A 23,127-nucleotide genomic window follows, 5' to 3' on the forward strand; every position below is an offset into this window, starting at 1 on the left:
AAATCTCCGTAGCGTGTTGCCAGGCGGCAGAAAGCATATATATAATTATAATAAACTTACAATAAATTAAGTTAATATATAATTATATATACAGTAGCTAATTTATATATAATTAATATATAATTATATGTACAGTACCTAATTTATATATAATTTATATATAATACTAAACAGACGATAGCAAACTCAATTTAGCCGCTCCGTAGCGTGGCGCAGGGTCAGAGGTAAGTAGTTCGGCTGCTCATCCACTATTGGTCCAGACTCTATCAATCTTGTCGTGAAACGACGTTATAGGAGGTACTTTATACGAAAGTTTCTACAATTTTTTCGCTACGTTATAGGAATTGTCGTTATAGGAACGTACGTTATAGGGGGGTCGACTGTATAGCTGTAAATTTTATGAATCATATATGTTAGGTGTTTAGCATCAGAAAACTTGTGAGCAAGAGGTGGTGGGAATTCATCCGTTGAACCAGACTGTGAATTCAACTGTGGGAATTCCATGACAACGATTGTTTCTTGATTTAAATCAAATTTTAAAAGTTTACAAACTCCAAGCTATTTATTTATGTTGGCATTAATATTAACACTAACAAATTATTATTATATATACAGGGTGTCTCAGTTAAACGTTTCAGAACTTCTAAGAGGGGTAAGATGCATTCCGACGACTCGGAATCATATAGCAATGCAAGGTCGGAAATGCTTTCCTGAAGCGGTGATGTACACAGAAACATTATAAAGAAGACCGTAAGTGAATATTCGTTTTAATAATAAATGTACAAAATCAAAAGGAACATGGGCCAAAGAAAGTGTTCGAAGTTTCTTCCACTGACTGCAATGCAGACCTCACATCTACGGCGCGTGGAATTTCGAATATTCTGGAATAATCCAGGCTCATCTCGAATTTCTCCGTCAGCTACTGCGATTCTTGCAATCAGCTCCTCAGCATTGTCAACGGAAATGTCATAAACCAGTGTTTTCATATGCCCCCAGAAATAAAAATCAAGACATGATAGGTCTGGTGACCGAGCAGGCCAACGCACGAGACCACGTCCTGATTATATCTCCTTGAGATATAACACACTTTTCCAGCGTTTATGAAGCTGCCAAAAATCGTGTTTGGCAGTTTAAATAATATTTTAAGAATAATAATTTCTGAGAGTTCTGGTCGCATTTTCTTGTATGGATTCCACATCCTCGAAAGTTTTTCCCTTCGACACTATTTTCAGTTTCGGGAAAGGATCAGAGGGACCAAATTACCGAATACGGAGGATGTTCGACCAATGGGACCCATTGGTACCCATTGGTCGAACATCCTCCTCCGAACATGGTTTCTTACAATGGCTTTGTAAGAAACCGCGTTTTGTCCTACCATTTTTGTGGTCTCTTTCAAAAAGTTTTATATTTCTGTGTCATTTTTCCAATGTCACGCAAAATTCGATCGCCACGTGTAGGTCCGACATATTGGAATGCGACACTTGTACCACAGATGGTCTCCTTTCTTCCTGCCTCTCTGTCACTGCACGCGAGCCACCGAGATGGCATTCGGTACACAAATACAAATACCCTAATGTCTGGATTATCGCTGGGATTCGACATCTATCCGCTAACAATTTGGGGTAAACTTCTTGATAACAGGGCCGGTTCTAGTAGGTGCGCAGTGCTTGCATGCACGCAGGCGACCAAACTCCTAGAACGGCCGATAGTGCACTTTAAAAAATAAAATTCAAATATAATTTAATACATTAATAATTTTAATATAGTGGTCGGCGTTGAAATAGATTGATGTTTGCATGACGACTGATTATATAGTACAGTAGACCCCCCCTATAACGCTTAGATACGTTCCACGCTAACCGAAAATTACGTTGTAGGAATGATTAAATACATGAGCCAATCGCAGCCCGATAGGTGGGAACTTTACGGACTAAGGCTGTTTGAAAGGTTTTCTTCTATAAAATTAACCGATTCTAGACTAATTCGACTCAACATTTCCAAAACACGTATAATTTTTTGGGAGTAATCCGTATAAACTATGCTATAAACAAAAAATTATAGGATTACTTACCGAGTGTGTACCGTTCGACTACGCCCGTTGTTCAAAGCTTGTCTTCGTCGCGGAACAGCACACGAAACGGCGGCCGCGATTTCTGATAACGAATTTTTCGCAGAAAAATAACTTGACCTTTGGAGACATCATTAATATAAATAATTTTTATGGCCGTTGAATAAGAAGTGTTTCTTTCACAAGAAATGTATAAAATTAGTGCTGTATTAGACTTACGGTACCTAATTTACATACTGTGCAGACGATAATAAACTCAACTTACTAGCCTAAAATCTCCGTAGCGTGTTGCCAGGCGGCAGAAAGCATATATATAATTATAATAAACTTACAATAAATTAAGTTAATATATAATTATATATACAGTAGCTAATTTATATATAATTAATATATAATTATATGTACAGTACCTAATTTATATATAATTTATATATAATACTAAACAGACGATAGCAAACTCAATTTAGCCGCTCCGTAGCGTGGCGCAGGGTCAGAGGTAAGTAGTTCGGCTGCTCATCCACTATTGGTCCAGACTCTATCAATCTTGTCGTGAAACGACGTTATAGGAGGTACTTTATACGAAAGTTTCTACAATTTTTTCGCTACGTTATAGGAATTGTCGTTATAGGAACGTACGTTATAGGGGGGTCGACTGTATAGCTGTAAATTTTATGAATCATATATGTTAGGTGTTTAGCATCAGAAAACTTGTGAGCAAGAGGTGGTGGGAATTCATCCGTTGAACCAGACTGTGAATTCAACTGTGGGAATTCCATGACAACGATTGTTTCTTGATTTAAATCAAATTTTAAAAGTTTACAAACTCCAAGCTATTTATTTATGTTGGCATTAATATTAACACTAACAAATTATTATTATATATACAGGGTGTCTCAGTTAAACGTTTCAGAACTTCTAAGAGGGGTAAGATGCATTCCGACGACTCGGAATCATATAGCAATGCAAGGTCGGAAATGCTTTCCTGAAGCGGTGATGTACACAGAAACATTATAAAGAAGACCGTAAGTGAATATTCGTTTTAATAATAAATGTACAAAATCAAAAGGAACATGGGCCAAAGAAAGTGTTCGAAGTTTCTTCCACTGACTGCAATGCAGACCTCACATCTACGGCGCGTGGAATTTCGAATATTCTGGAATAATCCAGGCTCATCTCGAATTTCTCCGTCAGCTACTGCGATTCTTGCAATCAGCTCCTCAGCATTGTCAACGGAAATGTCATAAACCAGTGTTTTCATATGCCCCCAGAAATAAAAATCAAGACATGATAGGTCTGGTGACCGAGCAGGCCAACGCACGAGACCACGTCCTGTCCACTCACTGTTGGCCAAATGTGAAGTCTACAACTCCATCTACCGCGTCAGGAAAGCATTTCCGACCCCACATAACTCTATGATTCCGAGTTGTCGAGATGCACCCTACCCCTCTTAGAAGTTCTGAAACGTTTCACTGAGACGTGTGTTATGGTTAAGTTTAATTTAAGCTTAAACTTGCGTAACTCATTGTGAACAGTTGCATTAAATAAGGTTGTGTTTATACTTAATTTTCATTGCGAATGCACTTTTATTCCCGTACCTCTAATCATAAAGTGATACTTGTACCATTGTTTTGTGTGTTGACGGGACCAAAAGGAAATTTAAATAAACAGAACAGATGGCACCAAAGTTATTAATTTAAATGAATTTTTATATACACACACTGTATATTATATCTATATACTAAATTTAATTTAATTTTAATTTGAAAATTATATTTTACAGCGACGCTAAAATATAACTTTGAACCAAAGCGCCTGTTATCTACAGAGAAGACTTGATTTGAATAAAAATTAATATACATTAAATATTTTTATGGATTTTTTGTCCCTATCAACGATTTGAAACTGTCATAAAGTATACCATTAGGTTCCCGTGGGTTGGCTTACATTTTGAATTTACTCGCGATCGGCATTGATAGGGGCGGCCAAATATGTGTAGCACGCAGGCGGCTAACGGCCCTGCTTGGTACAGTACATACAGTATTATATTTGTGTATATCAATATGTGCATATGGCAACGTGTATATTAACCTTTTCCGGGCTACCTATAAATAATAAAACAACCCAAGAATACAAAAACGCACAAAAAGAAAAAATATACCATTATGACCATGTCCCCACATGGTTGTGACTGACCGGACTCTAGTCAGGAGGCCCGGTACGAAGATGGCCAGCTTATATTTTTGAGTTTTCGGCACTGAAAAAAAGTCCAATTGGAATTTGGAGTGCGATTTACGATAAAAAAAAAAACTTTAGGGTTTATTTGCTAATATTAGTCTCACAATTAAGGTGTTTTGTAACTTTCTTCGGCCGAGAGATCTTTCAGCAAACTGGCAAATTCACTGAAGACGTGGCAAAGAAACTCAAGTGGCCAGCAGTAACTAAATAACCTAGCAATTTTGTGCATTTGTTATTTAATCGCACAAACAAATTTTAGTAACGTGATCGAAAAATTTGCTTCGGAAAAAACCAGAAAATTTACTGCAAAATAATTCAAACTATCGATTAAATTGTTTTGCTGATACGCTGTTTTTCAATTTCTTTCGTTCTTTCAGTTATCGTGTTGGTTCCTATTTTGTTATTTATAATGTAGTGTTCGTCATTGTAAAATTGTCAATGTAATTCCTCTATTGTCTCTAATAAATGTTTTTGTAAATTCGTGCTTAATTTGTGAATGGAAATAGTGTTGTTTTTTTTTTGTCATTTAGCTGCCTTATATCCCAAAACGGCCTCGGGGGCCGAGTAGTTAGGTTCCTTGCCTCACACCACTAAGGGGACCCCCAATGACCCTGGTCTGGGGGCCCCGCTGTAGGATGTGGAGGCCATGATTATGACTGAGATAGATATTTCAGTATCTTTATTTCTCTGTCGTCAGATTCTCTACTGCTTCCACAACTAACTAAAGGAACTTCGAGCAATGTGAGAATTTCATTTTTCAGTTTGTATTCTCTCTGATGTTAGTTGTCTAATGACTGGATCAGATAAGTTGCTGATGAAGACCTATATTAGTCACTTTCTTGATATCTTCCCTCCCTAAATCTTCGAAAATCTTTATTCCTTACCTCCTGGGCATCTTCCATCGACATTCTGCTAGGCAGTAATGCAACTTTGATCGTATTAGATCCATAAACAGGAACTCAATGCAGTGGTTTGTACAGATAGAGGCGTAGGTGTACCATGAGTGGCTTTGTACATACAGCCGAGCTGTTTCTAGATTACAATTCGACACAAATTCAAATTTAAAGCAGAATGTAGAGGCTGTGGTCGCGGATTCGCGCCCGATCAAGGACTACGACGAGGAATTTTTCAGATCTTTTTCACGTGTCTAACACCCAAATAGGTGCCTGTTTTCTGGAAAACCCTAGGCAGAGATTTTTAAAATTTGAATACTGCAGACTTTCAAATGTACAAAAAAACCATATTTAAAGTTTTCGTTTTTAGGTTTTATCTACGTTTCGCGGCATTTGGCCCAGCCGTGCGGCGTTTCTAGAAATTTCCCCACGCTCTCATCCGCGCTGGAAATAGAAATAATTTGGCTAAAAAAAATCTCATCTAATGGAAATAAAGTCCAAAAATATAATTTGATATTCCCTCTCGACAACGATTGCTCCTTATCGAAGCGCTTCCTTAAAAAATTTTACTTTACAGACATCAAAGTACAGAAGAGCATCGATTATCCGAATCAATTGGGACTGGGGTTGCTCGGAAGATCGATGTTTCGGATAACCGATTATGTACGAAAAAATATATTAATTTATTCCATCTTGACATTTTTCTCCGTTGCGTGTCGCTTCGCGTTGAATTTTCGTCGATGTTAAGCCTAACGAAGACTATTGTATCGTTAAAAATTATTTTTTTATTTTGTACAAACAAAATAAATATATTGAAAAATATAAAAACAATAAAAAATTATACTTCAGAAGTTAGTTTAGTATCAAAAACGTAAAATATTTGAGTAACCCAAGACAAAGATTGCAGCGCCACAGCACTGGCGAAAATTTAAATTTGCCGACAGGAATTCTTTCGGATGATTGACTTTCGGATAATCGACGCTCTACTGTAATATAAATCTGGCCTTTTTCTGCTCTGAGAGGTAAAGGGCCTAAAACCACAAATAAAAAAAAAGTAATATAAATATATTGCTTAAACAAATACCAAATTAATGCACGCGTTGAAAATTCTTCTAACAAATAATTTCGAGTGCCTCGTCATTCTTAATTTTTTTTTTTTGCTCTGAAGGGTCACTAAGAATGCCTCTTTTAGCAAGCCCATTATGCATTCGGCCAGGCCCACAATGGGGCGGTCGGGTGAGGGACGGGAGCATTCCGGAAAATTCCTGACCTGTCTGGATTCGATCAGGGTTCCACCAGAGCTGTAGCTGCCACCTCGACCGTTCAGCCGTATATTCTGAAAATTAATACGACCGACAATCGCTAATCCGGCCATTTCTTTCAGAGATGCTGGATTACTGAACCCGTATAAATGAAATCTATTCGAAAAACGTTAAGTTCTATTTTTAACTTTAAAGATTTAGAATAATTGTGTACTGTATAAGAAAAAAAAAATGCAATAAATAAATAACAGCAAAAATAAAATGACATAAATAAATAAACACCGTATACAAGGCAAGTATAACTATTACTAGTTTTAAGGACTTTTAATCCCCATACTTTTTTCTATCATGTATTTCTATATATATCATCGTGGTCCAATGATCCATATAAGTACAAGTTATCAGCATTTAAGGCACTTATTAAGAGAGTGTTCTTATATTGCATCAATGTTCAAGACCGTCTTACGTAGAATTAAAAGAATTGCAACAAATTTAGGCTACAAAACCGCCACAATTGAAGGCCTGGTCAAAAGTTACAAACAACATAAAACCAAAAAAGATACTAAAGTAGGTGGAATTAACAAATTTGCATACAATAAGCATATAGGAGGAGTGATGAATGAATTGAGTACTTATAAAAACGCAAAAAAGGGTATATAAAAGAGCACCCAACATCTACAGCTTACTAAGGAATGATAAAGACAGAGTAAAAATGCAAGAGAAAGCTGGAGTGTATAAAATACCATTTGAAAATCAACAATTAAGAGTAGCAAAGGATTATGTGGGTGTAACCAGAAGAAACTTAACAATATGTCTGCGAGAACGCAGATACAACGTTAATAAAGGACACAACAACACCATTTTAGCAATTATGGCGCAGACTGAAGGAGCGAATGTAAAATGGAATGAGGCAAAAATCATTAAAACAGTCCAATCCCCAACCATTGCATTAGAAATGGAAAGATGGAAATATATAAAAGTAAAATAAAAAAAACCGTTGCCTAAATGCCAAGGATGCTAATGAGCTTCCAACAGCATGAAAGTACATGATAGAAAAAAGCATGGTGATTAAAAACCCTTAAACGCCGTATACAAGACTAAATATAACTATTACAAGTTTTATTTATTTATGCCGTTTTATTTTTATTGTATTTATTTATTTTTTCATATACACAATCATTCTAAATCTTTAAATTTAAAAATGAAACTTATTCGAAAGACGTTACGTTCTATTTTGGAACGATAATCGTAGGCCTGAGGATGGCCTATAATAAATAGGTTGAAAACGTTTGAAATAAAATAATTTCATGCTCGGTAAAAATTCAGGTGTGTTATAATTAATTGCAATTGCTGAGAGAACGGTGGATAATGTAAAAAGAAACATTCGTGGAAACGGAAGGGCATAGGCGATGGCATCGGTAATTATGCCGGATTAGCGACAGTGCGAGTACTAGAATTGCATTTAATCGGGCATAACGAGGAAAGAACTAGGAATTTACAAGGTGCGTCTTTTGGTATTTTTTATTCTGGCGGAAATAATTCCATCTAGCTGTAAAGAAGAAATATTTTTTCGGCCGCGGAAATAATACTTTACAAACTCCGAATAATTTTCGTCCTAAAAATATGGAGACTTTGGTCTAATTGTCGTCATCGTCTTCGGAAAGGATCCCGATCCTTTTGCCGATTTCTTTGAACGATTTGGTCACTTCTTCCTGCACCAAGTTGAAGGACATGGCCAGCAAGGCCATGCCAAACAACAAGTAGAGCGAACAAAGTATCAGGCTCAAGTGGTGTTTGTTATGAGACAAGACCGAAGCTCCGGGAACGAAATCCCCGAATCCGATAGTGGTCAAGGTGATGAAACAAAAGTACCAACTGTCTTCGAACGACCACTTCTCCCATTCCATGAACAACGCGCTGCCGCCCGCTATGTATCCTATGACCACCGCCGCGCACAGGGACACGGGAACAGTAACTTCTTCCACTTCTGCCTCGGAAACCTCGCTGTCCGAATCGTCGTCTATGACGTCGTCGCTGACAGTCCTCTCCTCCTGTTTCGACCAACTCCCCTGATCGGACTCTCTCGATTTGTCGGGAGGACTCTTGGTGGGAGGAATGTCCAGTAACGAAGAGGCGGGAAATTCCCGTTGAGCGTCGTTTTCGCTTTGGATGACGTACTTGTTGGGAATGACTGGTACTCCGCTGACGTCGGTGTGGTTGCAATAAAGGTCGTACTTGGACTGGCCCTGCTTGGTTTGCGCCGACGAAGGAAATTTGGACGATTCTAAAGGCACAGATGAAGTAGGGGTGGACGGAGAAGAACCGTAATCGCGCGCGTACTTGTCACCAAATATATTATTTCTGTCGAATGTTTCCAGCGGAGACTTCTCACTCTGATTTGTTTCGTACTCGTCGACGGGAGTCCTTTCCGGCGAGAACCTGTGACGTTTGGACCGCTTTTTGGGTTGAATGCACAAATAACAACAAACTTTCCAATAAATAAACTTGAAACTGTGAGCCATGATGTCTCCTATGCTAGATAGACACAACAGGAGAAGAGGTATTCCCACGATGGCGTACAGAATCGTCACTATTTTACCTAGTTTGGTTTTGGGAGTAACGTTTCCGTAACCTGAAAATACAAATAAATGTCAATTATTATCGTCTAAACGAACGATTACGTATTGTATTCAATATATTGCACTTCTCGGATGTACCGAAAGGCCTATCCGTATGATAAAATGGATGGCGACACGATAGCGCTCTAGATATTCGTAAAAAAAAAAAAAAAAAAATAGATAAAATTGATTCGAGTATTTGTAACAATGGTTAAATTCCTAAACTTTAACGCAGATTAAAGTTTAGGAATGTTTAAATTCCTAAACTTTAACTTTTTCGTCGCCAATATGGTTTAAAATATGAACAAATCCATATTTAGAAAATTTATACCGAATTCGAAATTCGTCTTCGGAATAGATTTTTAAGGAATTACTTCGACATCTTATTACTATCGAAATGAATAGTTTTAAATATTTTATTATTAATATTACATTTTTTTATATCTATAAACAGATTTTTGTAATTATTAAAATTGTCTCGTTTGTTTAACAGTAAAATGACTCCGAAATGCATTAACGTTTTATAACCGACACGATACTCGAATTGTAAATAAATGCATCTGATTTAAATTAATTGAAGTTTTAAGTCTTCACCCATTTGAATATCGAAATCGGAACATTTAAAACAAATTTAAAGTATTTAATTTTTTTGTTTTTGCTCCGAGCAATTAATTAATGAATAATTTTGTCGATTTGTACCGTTTACAGCATTTATCAAAGGAACGATATCTGTTTTTATCTAAACTTTTCTACGAACAAAGCTACCACTCGAATTGAAAAGCCCTCTAAACCTGCTATCGAGGGAGTCTAGAAAGTAGATCAAATAACTTGTTTCTAATCGCTGTCTGCATTGTGGAAGGCGAGAAACGCCGTCTCTGCAATGAAATTTTTCTGAACAGCGGTCTACCCGATCTGTAAACCCGCCGTCGGCCTCTAAACGTTGTCTCTGCAATCGGCCCTGAGAGTTCGGTCGTGGGGTCGCGCCTCGCTCGGACGGCCTGGCCACGTGGAATTTTTCGGGTTTTCTTCCACGTCTGTAACGCCTAAATAGGGCCCAATTTCCCTTAAAAAGACCTCCCGGAAGGCATCGCCCTAGGCAGATTGCCCAAGTGTTGCGTTGCCATAAGTAAACAAACGAAGCTAACAAGTGCAAGGATCGCTTCTTTCTTTCCGGCTCCGCCTCAATGCTATCGCGATACAAGAAAGTCTAATTGATCTGAGTAATTATTTAAAATAATGAAACTGCCAAACGCAAAAAATTGCACGGGCTTTGGGGGCGGTCGAATCCCCGGAGTGTTTTCTTCTAGGGTGTCAAATATTCATGACAAACTTGATGCGAATATATTCAACGGTATAGAATATAGAATCCTTTACCTAATATACATGCATATATACATATTTTGATATATATGTACACATACAAGTTATATACACACACAAAGAGATGTGCAAGAATGGTACCAGTAGTAAAGGGACCGTTCACACCTCCAGTATATATACACATCAATATACAGCGTAATCTACGTAAACAGCCGTTGGGTTTTCCGAATTTTAATCGCATATAAATTTATGTACAAACAATTTTACTTCCATAAAGTTATTTCCGATATCGATCACGTCACGGTTGTTTTTGAGGTAAAACCAGTAGACGTCGTTTTGAATTTCTGCATTCCGGACAAAGGGAGAAAAACTGCCATACCGCACGTGTTATCGATATATAAATTCATAGATAAACGATTCCACTGGTGGTATTTTTTTTGTCGTACATACGAATCGCAGAGGCCCAGCAGGCTTTCGAAGTTACTTCGTACTTAACATTTGAAATGAAAATATTGACTAATTTATCGTTTTGGTGGGTACAAAATAGGCCCACCAGTGGCCGTGTAGATAAAACCACCGAACACCGATAGTGAGTTGCGGCTTCGCGCCGAGCAGAGCAAAGTTTTCCGGGTTTTCTTCACGCTCGTAACACCTAAATATAGGTGCCACTTTCCCCATAAAAGACCTCTCCGAAGGAATTCCCCCTCGGAAGATCGCCCCTACGCTTCGCGTTGCCGTAATCGAATAAATAATGCGTGTAAAATGGGTGACCATAGCTAAATATTTTTCAAATCTATTAATTAAATTTTATATACGAGATAAAGAATTGCTAAGGGTATTAAGTAAAAAGTGAAGGTTCGTTCAGAAAAACAAGATTAATCTTTATTTATATATAAGGAATACAGTCGATTCATTTACACCGGGGGGTCTCAAACTAACGCAGCAAAGGGCCATTCAAACAGATGTACGGTATATAAGACACGGCCATATTCATTAGGCTATTATTCGATAAACCAAAACATACCTTAAACTAAAAAACAGGCTCTAACAAAGGTCCTTTTGTTGCCAGGCCTTTATGACTCGTGTAAACAGAAGTTTGAATTGCTTCGGTTATGCCCGCTTCGTACTTATTTATCATACGCAACTTATCTTCTAAGTTTCTTCTCGATTACGCTCGAGTTACGGGGTTTATGGCAAACAATTAGTTCCGGAGGTTAGCTCGAAACGGGCGACAAAGATTTAACGACTGAGCAGTTCGTACAGTCGAGAGACAAAAAGGACTCGAGGGAACACTAAACATGGGATTCGATTACACTTTAAAAACAAAGGAAAGAGAAAGAAGATATTCCCTTTGGAGGACGACAAGACGAAACTTTAAATCAGAAACGATAGAAAGAATATTCCTGTAGGAGGAGGGTATCGAAAACACTCGATAGCGTTCGTCTCTTGTTATTAATTTGGTCGCGTCGGAACGATCTTACATCGAATATAAGATCCATCTACAGCGAATTCCTGGGCGGATATTTCGTCTGGCGAGTTTTCGTTTTTTCTTTGGCCATTTGGCAGAAAACCAGAAACAGGGATATTTCGAATGACTGATCTCATTCTGCGGCTAATTCCGATCCGTGACGGATAACGAACGGACGAACGGACGGACGGACGGCCTTCGCCTCGGCCGAAATCGACTTCTCGGTTTAGAAATGCCTTCCAACATTAACTAAACGACCGCTATTTAGAGAATTCTTAATAATGTCGGGCCACGTTTTTCTAACCGTCCGCAAAATATACCGAGTTTTAATTTACTAAAAATTATTCGTAATTACGAATACAACACGTCTCCGTTTTGTGGGGTCTCTTCCCGTTTTCTACATCGTCTCCGTGGCAATTACTATTAAAACTAGTGGCGTAGACGTTGTCTTTCGTATAAATATTAATCGCTAGCAAAAACGAAAAACTAACGAGTAATTATTGATTGTGACATGGTCACAATTCCGGGCTGAAATTTTTAATCATATATTTTTAATTTATTTAACTTAAAATATTTGTTCTCCACCTCAAATTAGTAGTGACTTGCCCCCGTACATCATACTTTTCCTTTAACAATAAAGTCGTGCCGGTCATCTATTAACTGGTTTCGGGGAAAAATTTTCGAATTTGAAATAACGTGACTTCCTGTTTGCCTCAGAAGTTCGTATATAGTTAATCGGGGTTTTCCTGCCCATAATCTTTTCGTACCTGGTCTCTGCTTTCATCTATCTCGAGATTAAGAAAAGATGGACAGGGATTTGTCGCTTACGCCCCATACTATTATTACATCGAATGAAAAACTACTTTAATAGTTTCCTGGCATAATTTAGGTAACGTTCCTCTCCATTTTACTAGCTAATGCTCGGAAATAAGACCGGAAAGGCCAATTTTTTAAAGATTATCCTGGAGTAGGTGAGAAGAAAAGTCGAGTCAACTTTCAACAGAAAAAGTACAGAGGACACCGGCAGGTAAAAAGCTATTATTTTCGGGATCCATCTTACGCCTATGCTAATGAGGCATCGTCTCGGGTCTGGTAATTTAAAGATTTGGTTTGGTTGGAAGGAAGGCGGCGAGACACGAGGAGTGGTATCCGGGGAGGACTTTCGAGGAAAAACCGGGCCCTATTTGGGCGTTAGGCACGTGAAAAACTCTGAAAACTCGGCGCGGAGGACCTTTATCGGGCGCGAACTGGCCACCAAACTGCGGTTAATCGGAAGGATCCACCCGGTCCTCTCGATTACGAATTTTGGTTTTTTAAATTCAAAACATAAAATAGTGCGCGGAGGCGATAATTAGTTTCTTCGTCAAACATTTTACGATATAAAATACAGTCCTAAATTACCTTCTTTACAATATCGAGGTGCAAAAAGATTTTTGCTTAAAAGGGTCCACATTTTTTACCAGATACGACCCGAATAATTTCTTAAACCGAAGCTTATAGAAATCGTTAAGTGACGACGTTAAAAAAGCGCCTATCCACTTCATTAAAAAATGAATAGGTAAAGGAGGTGGCGAGTTAAATTTAGTTTCACAGGGTTTAGAGTCGGAGTTCGAAAACAAAAGATCGTCAGAACAAAGAACGAGGGTCCGATCGAAACTACGTTGTTGATCTTGGCAATATTTAGTTCTTTATAGTCCACGTGTTTCCCGTTAAGTAAACTGAATTTGGCAAGAGGGAGACAAACCTCATAAAAATAAATGTGTCACTAATATTGATTCGGAACAAATACGTTTACTCCGTCTAAAAATAGCCTATTCTAAACCGAAATTGCCATTAACCGGTTTCTTTCAATGAAGCCGACCGACAAAAGAACCCGAATTCGGAGGGGGGATGCTCCCTTTTTCTCCGCGCCAATTAACGACAACGTCGTCTACGAAACGAAACTATTTATTTGCCCTTTGGAAACGGCGACTGTTATTTTGCCCGGCGCGAATTATTTTCCTGGCAATCTCTAATTGATCTCGATACCGCGGCTAATTATATAATAGCCAAGAGAGGAGACTTATCTTTAGCATCTCCCTAATCTCTCTTCCCAAATGTCACCAGACGAATTCTACGTTAATTCTCGTACCGGTTTCGAGGAATTTCGCCTTCCGAGTACCGGATAATGTTTATTAGAAGCGCGCGAGTTACCGGCAGTCCCGGTTTAAGTAATTACACACTTATTTGTGTTTAATTATACGGACAAAAAGCCGGCGTTGCTGGAGAAACGTGCGTTTGAACGTCTGCCAGGTCGTGTTTAAAAACATTGCCGTACGATACGACAGAAACGGGAAGACCTACTTTCGTATCCGGCCCGAAGAATGGCGCACAAAAATCTCCCTATCGAAATTTAAGGAATTAACTTCGTTCCTTTCTTTTTGGCCCCTTTCCACCATGAGAACACTTGGAGGGGATATCGCGTGCCATTTCTAACACCTAATTATTATTTTACTTGGAAGAAACTAAGCGTTGGGTTTGTAGAAGAGTAGAAACCGAAAAGAACGAAAATAGTTTTTATATTAACTCGGAAGGAATTTGCAATTAGAAAAGTAATGAAACGTTTAAAAATCACCTCACCTATAGTAGTGATGACGATGATGGAGAAGAAGAGAGCACCAGGAAACGACCACTGCAGCTGACCTTCGTCGTTTCCGTCGTATCCTTCGGAGCTCATGGCCTGCACCACGGCTTTTTCGAACTCTTTCAGCGTGTCCTTGGCTTTTTCCGTCCAGTTTTCCATCTTCAGCACCTTGTTTTGGTCGGTGGTAATCAGCCATAGTGTGTCGACCACGTTGGCTCGCAGCATGATTATTTCCATCCTCTTCCTTTCTTCGTTGCCTTCTTCTAAAGCCTGAAAAGCGAAACCTCCGATGACCGTGTAGCCCACTACCACAGCCACTAATCCCAGATGCGACATGACGAAGGTCGCACCGCTTCGGACGCGATGCACGCATTTTTCGCAACGAGATAATTGTTCGCGCATGATTAAAAGCGTAGAACGCTTCGCACACCTTTCTTTCCCGACGGTCGTATGTCATGTGCTCGGAACCAGACGAGGAGATATATAAATAAAACAATCGTCCCACCCCTTTCTTAGGTGTCGCCGTGTAGGAACATGCCAGGTTGCATTTGTGAATAACTCCTGGATCTCAGCCAAATAAGAACTAAGAATTACAACTGTCCTTCCATGTTCTTCTTACCTACTTCGTATGGTTGTCAACATTGCCAAGCTACAGCTTTTTTTTCTTATTTATTCTTTTCTTTTTTGTCTTGTCTGTAAATAAATATTAATCGCGCAATCGTTTTATTAAACATTACCTTCACAATAGACCGAACGTAATCATCTTATATATATAATTTCTTGACTAGTGATAAGTTAGGATGAATGGGACGTTCCGTAAACGAGTCAAAAGCGAAATAATTAATTATCCGTTGGATCTTTTCTGTAATATCCCGTTTAATAATAATGTTTTACGTGAAATTTCCGCCTTTATTTGCAAAAATAAAAATATTTAAGTTCTTTTTTCAGGCACGGGTAATTCAAATCGTAAATAATTAATTGCAATTGTACTTTTTAGTTAATGATTATTTTATTCTGTAAGAAAAAAATTCCAGCAATGTCATTATATATAAAATTAACGCAAAATAAATGTAAATTAATAACCAAATTCACATTGGAGATCGTGATCCAGACAAAAAAACAAAAATATCAACTAATTTAAATTTTAATAGACTAGAAATTACGGTAATTAAAAAAAGAACAAACAAAAAAAATTAAAAACACTAAAGGAATTATTGGAAAATATAATAAATATTTAAAATCGTACAAATATATTAAAGAATACAAATTTTAATTATCCAATGTATCTATTCTCTATTGCAATAACGTAGGCCGAATTTTTTCACACATTTGCCGATTGTGAATTATATATTTTTAATTAATTATATTCCATATAATTTATTTTTGTAAAACTTCACTTTATTTTGTCAAAAACTGGATGGAATAATAATTAAAAAAAATAAAAAAAAGCCTCTCTAAGACCAGACTCGAATTTTAAAGTATGGAAATGCCGATACATCTGTGTTATATATCAACTGTACTATCCGCTGTAAATAAAATGATTACGGAAGGGAGTTAAGAGAAGAGTTACCTTTATATCTAAGAGGGCGATCCGCGACGGTTTACGGTAATTCCGGCCGTCGAGAATTTAAAAATAATTTTTACGGAGAGGATATTAACATTGGATCTCTTCCAATAACGGTGAAAAAAAAATCTAGTTCGACAATAACCGATAGCCAAGCGGTCATTAAAATCCAGATTCCTATATAATATGAAAAACTATAACTATAAACTTTAATCCGTGCAGGCCAGGACGACTCCCGAAACAATGCCATCGAAATTTACACAAAACGACAGCAAAATTAAAATCAATTTACAACGGCCGATTTAAATAAACCGACGACGACACCGTCGTATCACTGGCAATTGCCACACCGTCGTATAGAAAAAAAATATACGGGTTGGGAAAGGTCACTTAATAACATACCCGCTACAGAATATAGAATGTACCCAAAGTTAATTCGCTGGTGTCCGGAACACATTAGACCAAAGGGAAAATAGATCGACGGGTGGCCGCCATCTCCATTGCCATCATATTGAATGCAACTCCGAAACTGTCAATGGGAAGGGAGTCGTGTGACACATCGTTAGAGTCAGAATTTCACTAGGAATTGATTTCCGAAAGATTTTATTCACCTACCTCGAACGGTTACAGAGTTATGCATGTTCTTTTGAGTACTGTACATTCTATATTCTGTAGCAGGGGTGTTAAATGAGTCTCTTTCCCACCCTGTACTTTAAACAAGGTTTTCGATTAACCTACGAAGTTTTCTGTTTAAAATAAATTAGCCATTTCGTAAACTTTTCCAATTTTCTTAATTCGAATGTGCGTGGATGGCGAAAAGAAAATTTTGATTAGTAGAGGAATCCTCCTCCTCCCACCCTACGACGGCATAAAAACGATTCGGATATTGTTTAAAAGCAATTTTATGTAATAAATAAATTTTCAACGGAAACTTTTACATTCGACGACGTGGTACGAAAGATTGAAAAATTTGAATTTCCCACATACTCAAAAGTATGGTTAACGGTGTGACGAATTCGGTATGAAAAATATTCGGTGCGCCTTCCGTCCCGACCCAAGTTTGCGCCGCTATTGTCGGGGCCTGTTCTATTCGTTCCAGTTGAAGCCTCCGGGTCTGTCTTCCGGCGGAGGGTTGTAATTTGCGTCGTCCGTCAGAAGCTCGAACAGAGATTTTCTGAATTTACAGAAAAAGAAAATTCAGATTTTTACAGTAAAGAAATTTATTTTGTGATGAATTATCATTATAATGATAAATAACGATTTACTAAAAAATAGAATATATATAAAACCTTAGAGGGGGGAAGCCCCGATTAACTATAGAGGAACTTCCAATGCAAACCAGAAGATAAGTTATTTCAATTCAAAAAGTTTCCCCTGAAAACAGTTAATAGATAACAGGCACGATTTTATTGTTAAAGGAAAAGTATGATGTATAGGACCAAGACACTAGTACTAATTTGAGTCGGAGAGCACTTATTAAATTAAATACATTAAAAATATGATAAAAAATTAGCGAGCAAATATTCGGATTGCAATCATATTTTTAATTAATTTAATTTAAAATATATCCTCTCAACCGTAAATTAGCAATGGCTTACCCCCGTACATCATACTTTTCCTTTAAGAATAGAGTCGTGCCGGTCATCTGTCTAACACCTTACAGGGGAAAATTTTTGAATTGAAATAACGTGACTTTAGGTTTACATCGGAAGTTCGTATATAGTTAACCGGGGTTTCCTGCCCAAAATCTTTCCCTATCTGGTCTCGTCTTTCGTCTATCTAACTCCGTTCTCGAGATGATGGAAAGACGGATGAACAGGTCTTTATAGGTCTACAATTTTTTCAAATTGCAGCCCAATGACTTCTAGTTTGTATTAGTGTTTCAAATTTATTTAATGAGTTATTGTTACTATAAACATAAAACAAATTATCATATTTTCATTTAAAAAGTCTATGCATTGTTATTGTTTACACCAGTTAATATTTATTTAAACAAATTTTCTAAAAGTGAAAATCTGCTGATAGACATTTAATAGACATAGGGGTACAAATAAAGAATGAATAAACATTTAAGTTACAAATAAAACCAAGATTTGTTTCAAAAGTCGATCCATAGTCATATAAAAAATTATTAATTTAATATATTTTAGATTACTAGAAAAATAATGAAACTGAATATATCAACAGTATATTACAGTATATAATAAAAATAAGTAGTTTATATCTATTAATTTTATACTAAACTAAATTTCCTAAGTAAAACTAAAATCAGTTTTACTTAGGAAATTGATTTTATAAAATTAAAATATCTTATTGAGGTTACAGAAAAACTATGATTTTTTATTTTTAATCTGTTTACAATTTAGTATAAATAATATAGTATAAATCCTGAAGTGAGACTTTCAAATTGTGTAATACTAAAAATGGTCTTCAAAAATAATCATTTTTATAAAATGTGAAGTCTCAAAGGGTTGATGATGACAATTTTCATGGAAATGGTTAAAATCTGAATTGAAAATGACTTCAAATGATTTAAAATATGATCAGAATTAGAATACTCCTGGTTTTATTTTTTTGGAACAGGCTGTTTTTTTCAAGTTCTAATGTTCCATAAAAAAAAAAAAGTGTAAATAACAAAATTAATTTATTACCAAAAGTTAGGTACATACATGGTTACCTTGACATAGTCACTGTGAAGATTGAAGAATTTGTCATCTGTGGACAAGCTTTTCCATCCCTTTGTCATAGAATGTTGCCACCAGTGAATTGAGATGGCTTTAACAACATTGTTTTGAAGATTGTGATTAGTTCATTAGTCTCAAACTTCTGCCCTGCTAGCCACGTTTTCAGTTCAGGAAAGAGGTGAAAGTCTTCACGCATTAAAAAGTTTTAAGCTAGGTGGAAGTCTGAAAGGTGAAAATCTTCACCACCTTTAACTTTAAACACCCAGTGTATAGCCTCAATTTAGCACTGAGCGACTTTCACCTCTTTCATGAACAGGAAAAGTGGCTAAAACGGCAGAGGTTTGAGACTAATGACGATCTTCAAAAAGACATTAGGGCCCATCTAAAGTTATTAGTGGCAACATTCTATGACAAGGGGATGGAAAAGCATGTCCACAGATATGATAAATTCCTCAATCTTTTTAAGGTGATTATGTTGAAAAGTAACCATGTTTGTACCTAACTTTTGGTAATAAATTTATTTTGTTACTTACATTTGTCTTTTTTTTTTTTTTTAATGGACCATTGGAGTGTAAAAAAAAACAAACAGTCTACATATATATGCCATAGTATATGTCAGTGTTTCTTAACCTCTAATGAATCATCACCCCCTTCAATAAAACCGTTACGTAGTATCGCCCCCTTCACTTCAAAATTCCGATGCTTAGGGCCGAGGCTAACGCCAAATTCGTACTGCATCGAATAGACTAGTGACTGGTATATTATTATTTGTTTACTTATTGTATGATATAACGAATAAAATATTTAATTATTGTTAATATAATGTTTTACTATATTGCCCAGAAAATTGTTTTTGCCCCCCAAAATATAAATTGTTTCTAATCGCCCCCTCAACATGGAAAAATGCCCACTTGGGGACGATATCGCCACGATTGAGAAACACTAATATATATGAAAATTGCAGAAACAGTAACAAATTAAGCCAAATGAAAATATTTGCCATATACAGCATGGCAAATATATACAGTTCCAAAGAAATAAAACCAACATTCTAATTCTGATCATATTTAAGTCATTCAATTTAGATTTTAACTATTTTAATGAAAATTGTTTTATCATCCCTTTGAGATATTAAAAAATTAAGCAAAATGAAAGTATTAGATAAAAACCAATAAACTTTATTCTTAAACCATGTAACTTTAAAGAATCAATGTTGAACATAAAATTAAATACAGTATACACAAACACAAAGAAAAAAAATTACAGCAACGAGTTGTATAATGTGCCTGGCAAAAGAATTTAAAATTGTGTGTGGCATCTGTTATAATATTTTGAACTTATTTACATTAATTATTATAAAATAGCAAAAATCTTAATTTTGAGAGTAGAGATGGGTTTTATAAAAATTTGTAAATGCTAATAATGAGTAAAATCTTCATTAAGTCCAACCCCACTCAAGATATGATACATATATCCCCTGTATCCCCCACTCCCTTGACCTTTAACCACCAAAATTCAATAGCATTGATCCTCCTAATACACAAACCTCCCTGCAAAATTTCAGAAATTTTCAACAAAAAACAGGAACAGGAATTATTAAGCTTCAAAGTGAATGAACAAAATTGTGTCCCCCACACAGAAAAATCTCCTGAATATTTTTTGCATTACTCAACATTTCAAGCTTCCAAAATCTAAAAATCTTGGGGTCATTTATCAACCAATTGCCATACTTTCCCTCTGTTATATGTTACAACTAGGAAAGTAATAAAGACTCATATTTTGAGATCAGTATTATATAACTCAAACTTATTTTAAAAACAATTAGATAACTGACAATTAAAATGTTCAATAAAAATTAGTGATCAGTTACTAGTGCAAATAAGTAAAATCTAGAAATCAAAAATTGTATGGCAAGTCTTGACATCAAAAATATGTATCCCTCAATGTAGTCTTTAGTCTTTACTTTTTACTTAAAAAATACCCTCAATCACCTGGCAACTGATATAACCTAAATTACAAGAAGAACATAATAGGCCAAATCACAAACCTGATAATTATTTCTATATGCAAAATCTATTTCAAAGTAACAGAAGTATTACATGCAAACTAAAGCATGGAAAATATAATGGGGCCAAAACTAGCTAAAATAACCATAATAAATATTGATAAAACAATTAAAACCATACAAAGGATAATTTTTTTATGCCAGATACATAAAGGAGATAATAACAATCTGAAAATATCATCATCGATATCAACAGCATAATAAAATATTCAATAGCTACACTAAAGAAATAAAATTTGAAGTTGAAGAAGAGAACAATAATATTCAATACATAAAATTACTTTATTATTATATCTTAAATTTTATATTAATCTAGAATTTTCAACATTAAAAAAACCATGCAACATTAGCAAAGTTATAAACTACAGATCACTACTACTTCAATTTATAAAGTGCAATGTGTTCCACATAAATTTAAAAAATATTAAAAAATTACTATTAAAAAAATTTTTTAATATTAAAATTAAAAAGTGAAAAAGCACCTAAATAATTACCCCAAATTAATAATCAAAAAATGGAAAAAAATATAACCATCATCACAAAAAATAATATGTTTGTTTAGTTATGGCAACAAAACAATTGGGCAATCTGCCTAGGATGCCTTCTGGGAGGTCTTTTTAAAAGAAACTGGCCCCTATTTAGGCGCTACAGATGTGGAAAAAACCCGGAAAACTCCACATGGCCAGCCCATCCGAGCGAGGTGCGAACTCACGACTGAATTCCCAGGGAACGAAGACTACTTGGCCACTGGTGGGCCAAAATATAAACACCAACAACAACAATAAAATTGACAACATATTATATACATTTCCCATTCAATAGAAAAAAAAAAATGTAAAAAAATCTTATTTGATTATGACATAACATTAGTCCCAATCCAATCTGCTCAACAAAACTTTAAAAGAATCAATAAAATAAAAAAAAATTTCAGAACAAAAGAACACAACACAAATTATTGGGAAAAATCAAAATGTAATAAGTGGCATGCCAATACACATGCATTAAATCAGAAATAAACAATTGGCCAAACAAAATGAAAACTATATTAGTTAAATATAAAGAACATGAGGGCAGATTTAAATACAATACACCTAATTCCACATTCCATGATCATTGTACTAATCAACTGTAAAATAAATAAAAATAATATTTTAAAATGCATGCCTTGGAGAAGAAGACATGTATCAGGATGTTTCAAAGTATTTACATTTGTAAAAATAGCAACTTAAATAATAATGCAGGCTTAAATAATAATGCAACTTAAAATAATAATAGCATAAAGGTAACTTCATACTAAAAAAAACTTTTTATAAACAAAACACCTATATGCAACAATGCCACCTAAAAAAAAAAGAAAAAAAAAAATACACAGAAGAGTAATATAAGAAACGAACATGGTGGGATAATTGAAAAGGAAAAAAGAGCTGGAAAGGAATTTGTAACTATTGATAGTTTTAAAATGACCTACCTTTTAATAAGTTTAAAGAAACAAAAAAGCATAATAATAATAAACAATTCATTACAGGAATTATTAAAATTTTTAAAAATTTTAAGGAAACTTTGACAGATCTTATATTATTAATTCCCAAAAAAGTTATTTATAATATAATAGCCAGAAAACCTCAACAAAAATTAAGCAGCAAAGTTCTCCTAACCACTAAAATGGCACTATGATCGACTGGCTTTTGAAAGTAATATCAACAATATGGATGTTTCAAACTGAGAAATTTCAGCAAGCACTACATTCATTGTAAAATTACTTGAACTACATAATTTGTTTTACATTTTCTTAATTTTACATATGTATACAAACAAGTACTATACTGATGAGAGATGAAACTCCTAAACAACACACATGAATACAGAAATAAAGATGGAAAAGAAAAGGCAAGTGTTGTTATAGAGCCAGGGTGGCCAAACTCCTTGATAGTCTGAGCCATTTTTTAAAATTTGAAATTTTTTGCGAGCTGCAATTAAATACATATTAAAAAGGTATGCAAAAAATTCCATATTACAAATTATATCCTTAGCAAGAGTGATACAAATTGTTTCCTCCAGAGCACAATGTCAACTGTCCGTTGCAATGACAATTTACAAATTCAAAATCAGTCTGAAGTCGGTCGATAACGGACGATTACGCCACTGTTTATGTTCGTTCGCGCAGTGTTCGATGAGTCAAATCATTCTTAACTTGGACGGAAATGAAATTTGTTACAACATTGCACTTAGTCTTTCATATTTGTTGTTAGTAATTTAAAAGACATTTTGAAACACATACGGAACGATAATAATTTTTTAAAATATAATAACACAAAAATGAAAAGGGA

The 23,127-nt window shown here is 35.6% G+C and overlaps 1 protein-coding gene across 1 annotated transcript in view; it reads right to left on the reverse strand.

Annotated features, from left to right (window-relative positions):
* Positions 1-7,924: 7,924 nt before the first annotated feature.
* The window catches only part of LOC111635184 (TWiK family of potassium channels protein 18-like), a 28,928-nt gene continuing 13,725 nt past the window's right edge, over positions 7,925-23,127 (reverse strand). The window contains exons 2-4 of the mRNA XM_023380076.1: positions 19,784-19,786; positions 14,484-17,225; positions 7,925-9,090 (exon numbers count right to left, since the gene is read on the reverse strand). Of these exons, the coding sequence (XP_023235844.1) occupies positions 8,096-9,090; positions 14,484-14,889 (1,401 nt within the window). The 5' untranslated portion in view covers positions 14,890-17,225; positions 19,784-19,786 and the 3' untranslated portion in view covers positions 7,925-8,095. The remainder of the gene's footprint in view (positions 9,091-14,483; positions 17,226-19,783; positions 19,787-23,127) is intronic.

This window comes from Centruroides sculpturatus, unplaced genomic scaffold (assembly GCF_000671375.1).
Source record: "Centruroides sculpturatus isolate CEXI.00-Female unplaced genomic scaffold, Cexi_2.0 scaffold905, whole genome shotgun sequence".
Taxonomy (NCBI): Eukaryota; Metazoa; Arthropoda; class Arachnida; order Scorpiones; family Buthidae; genus Centruroides; species Centruroides sculpturatus.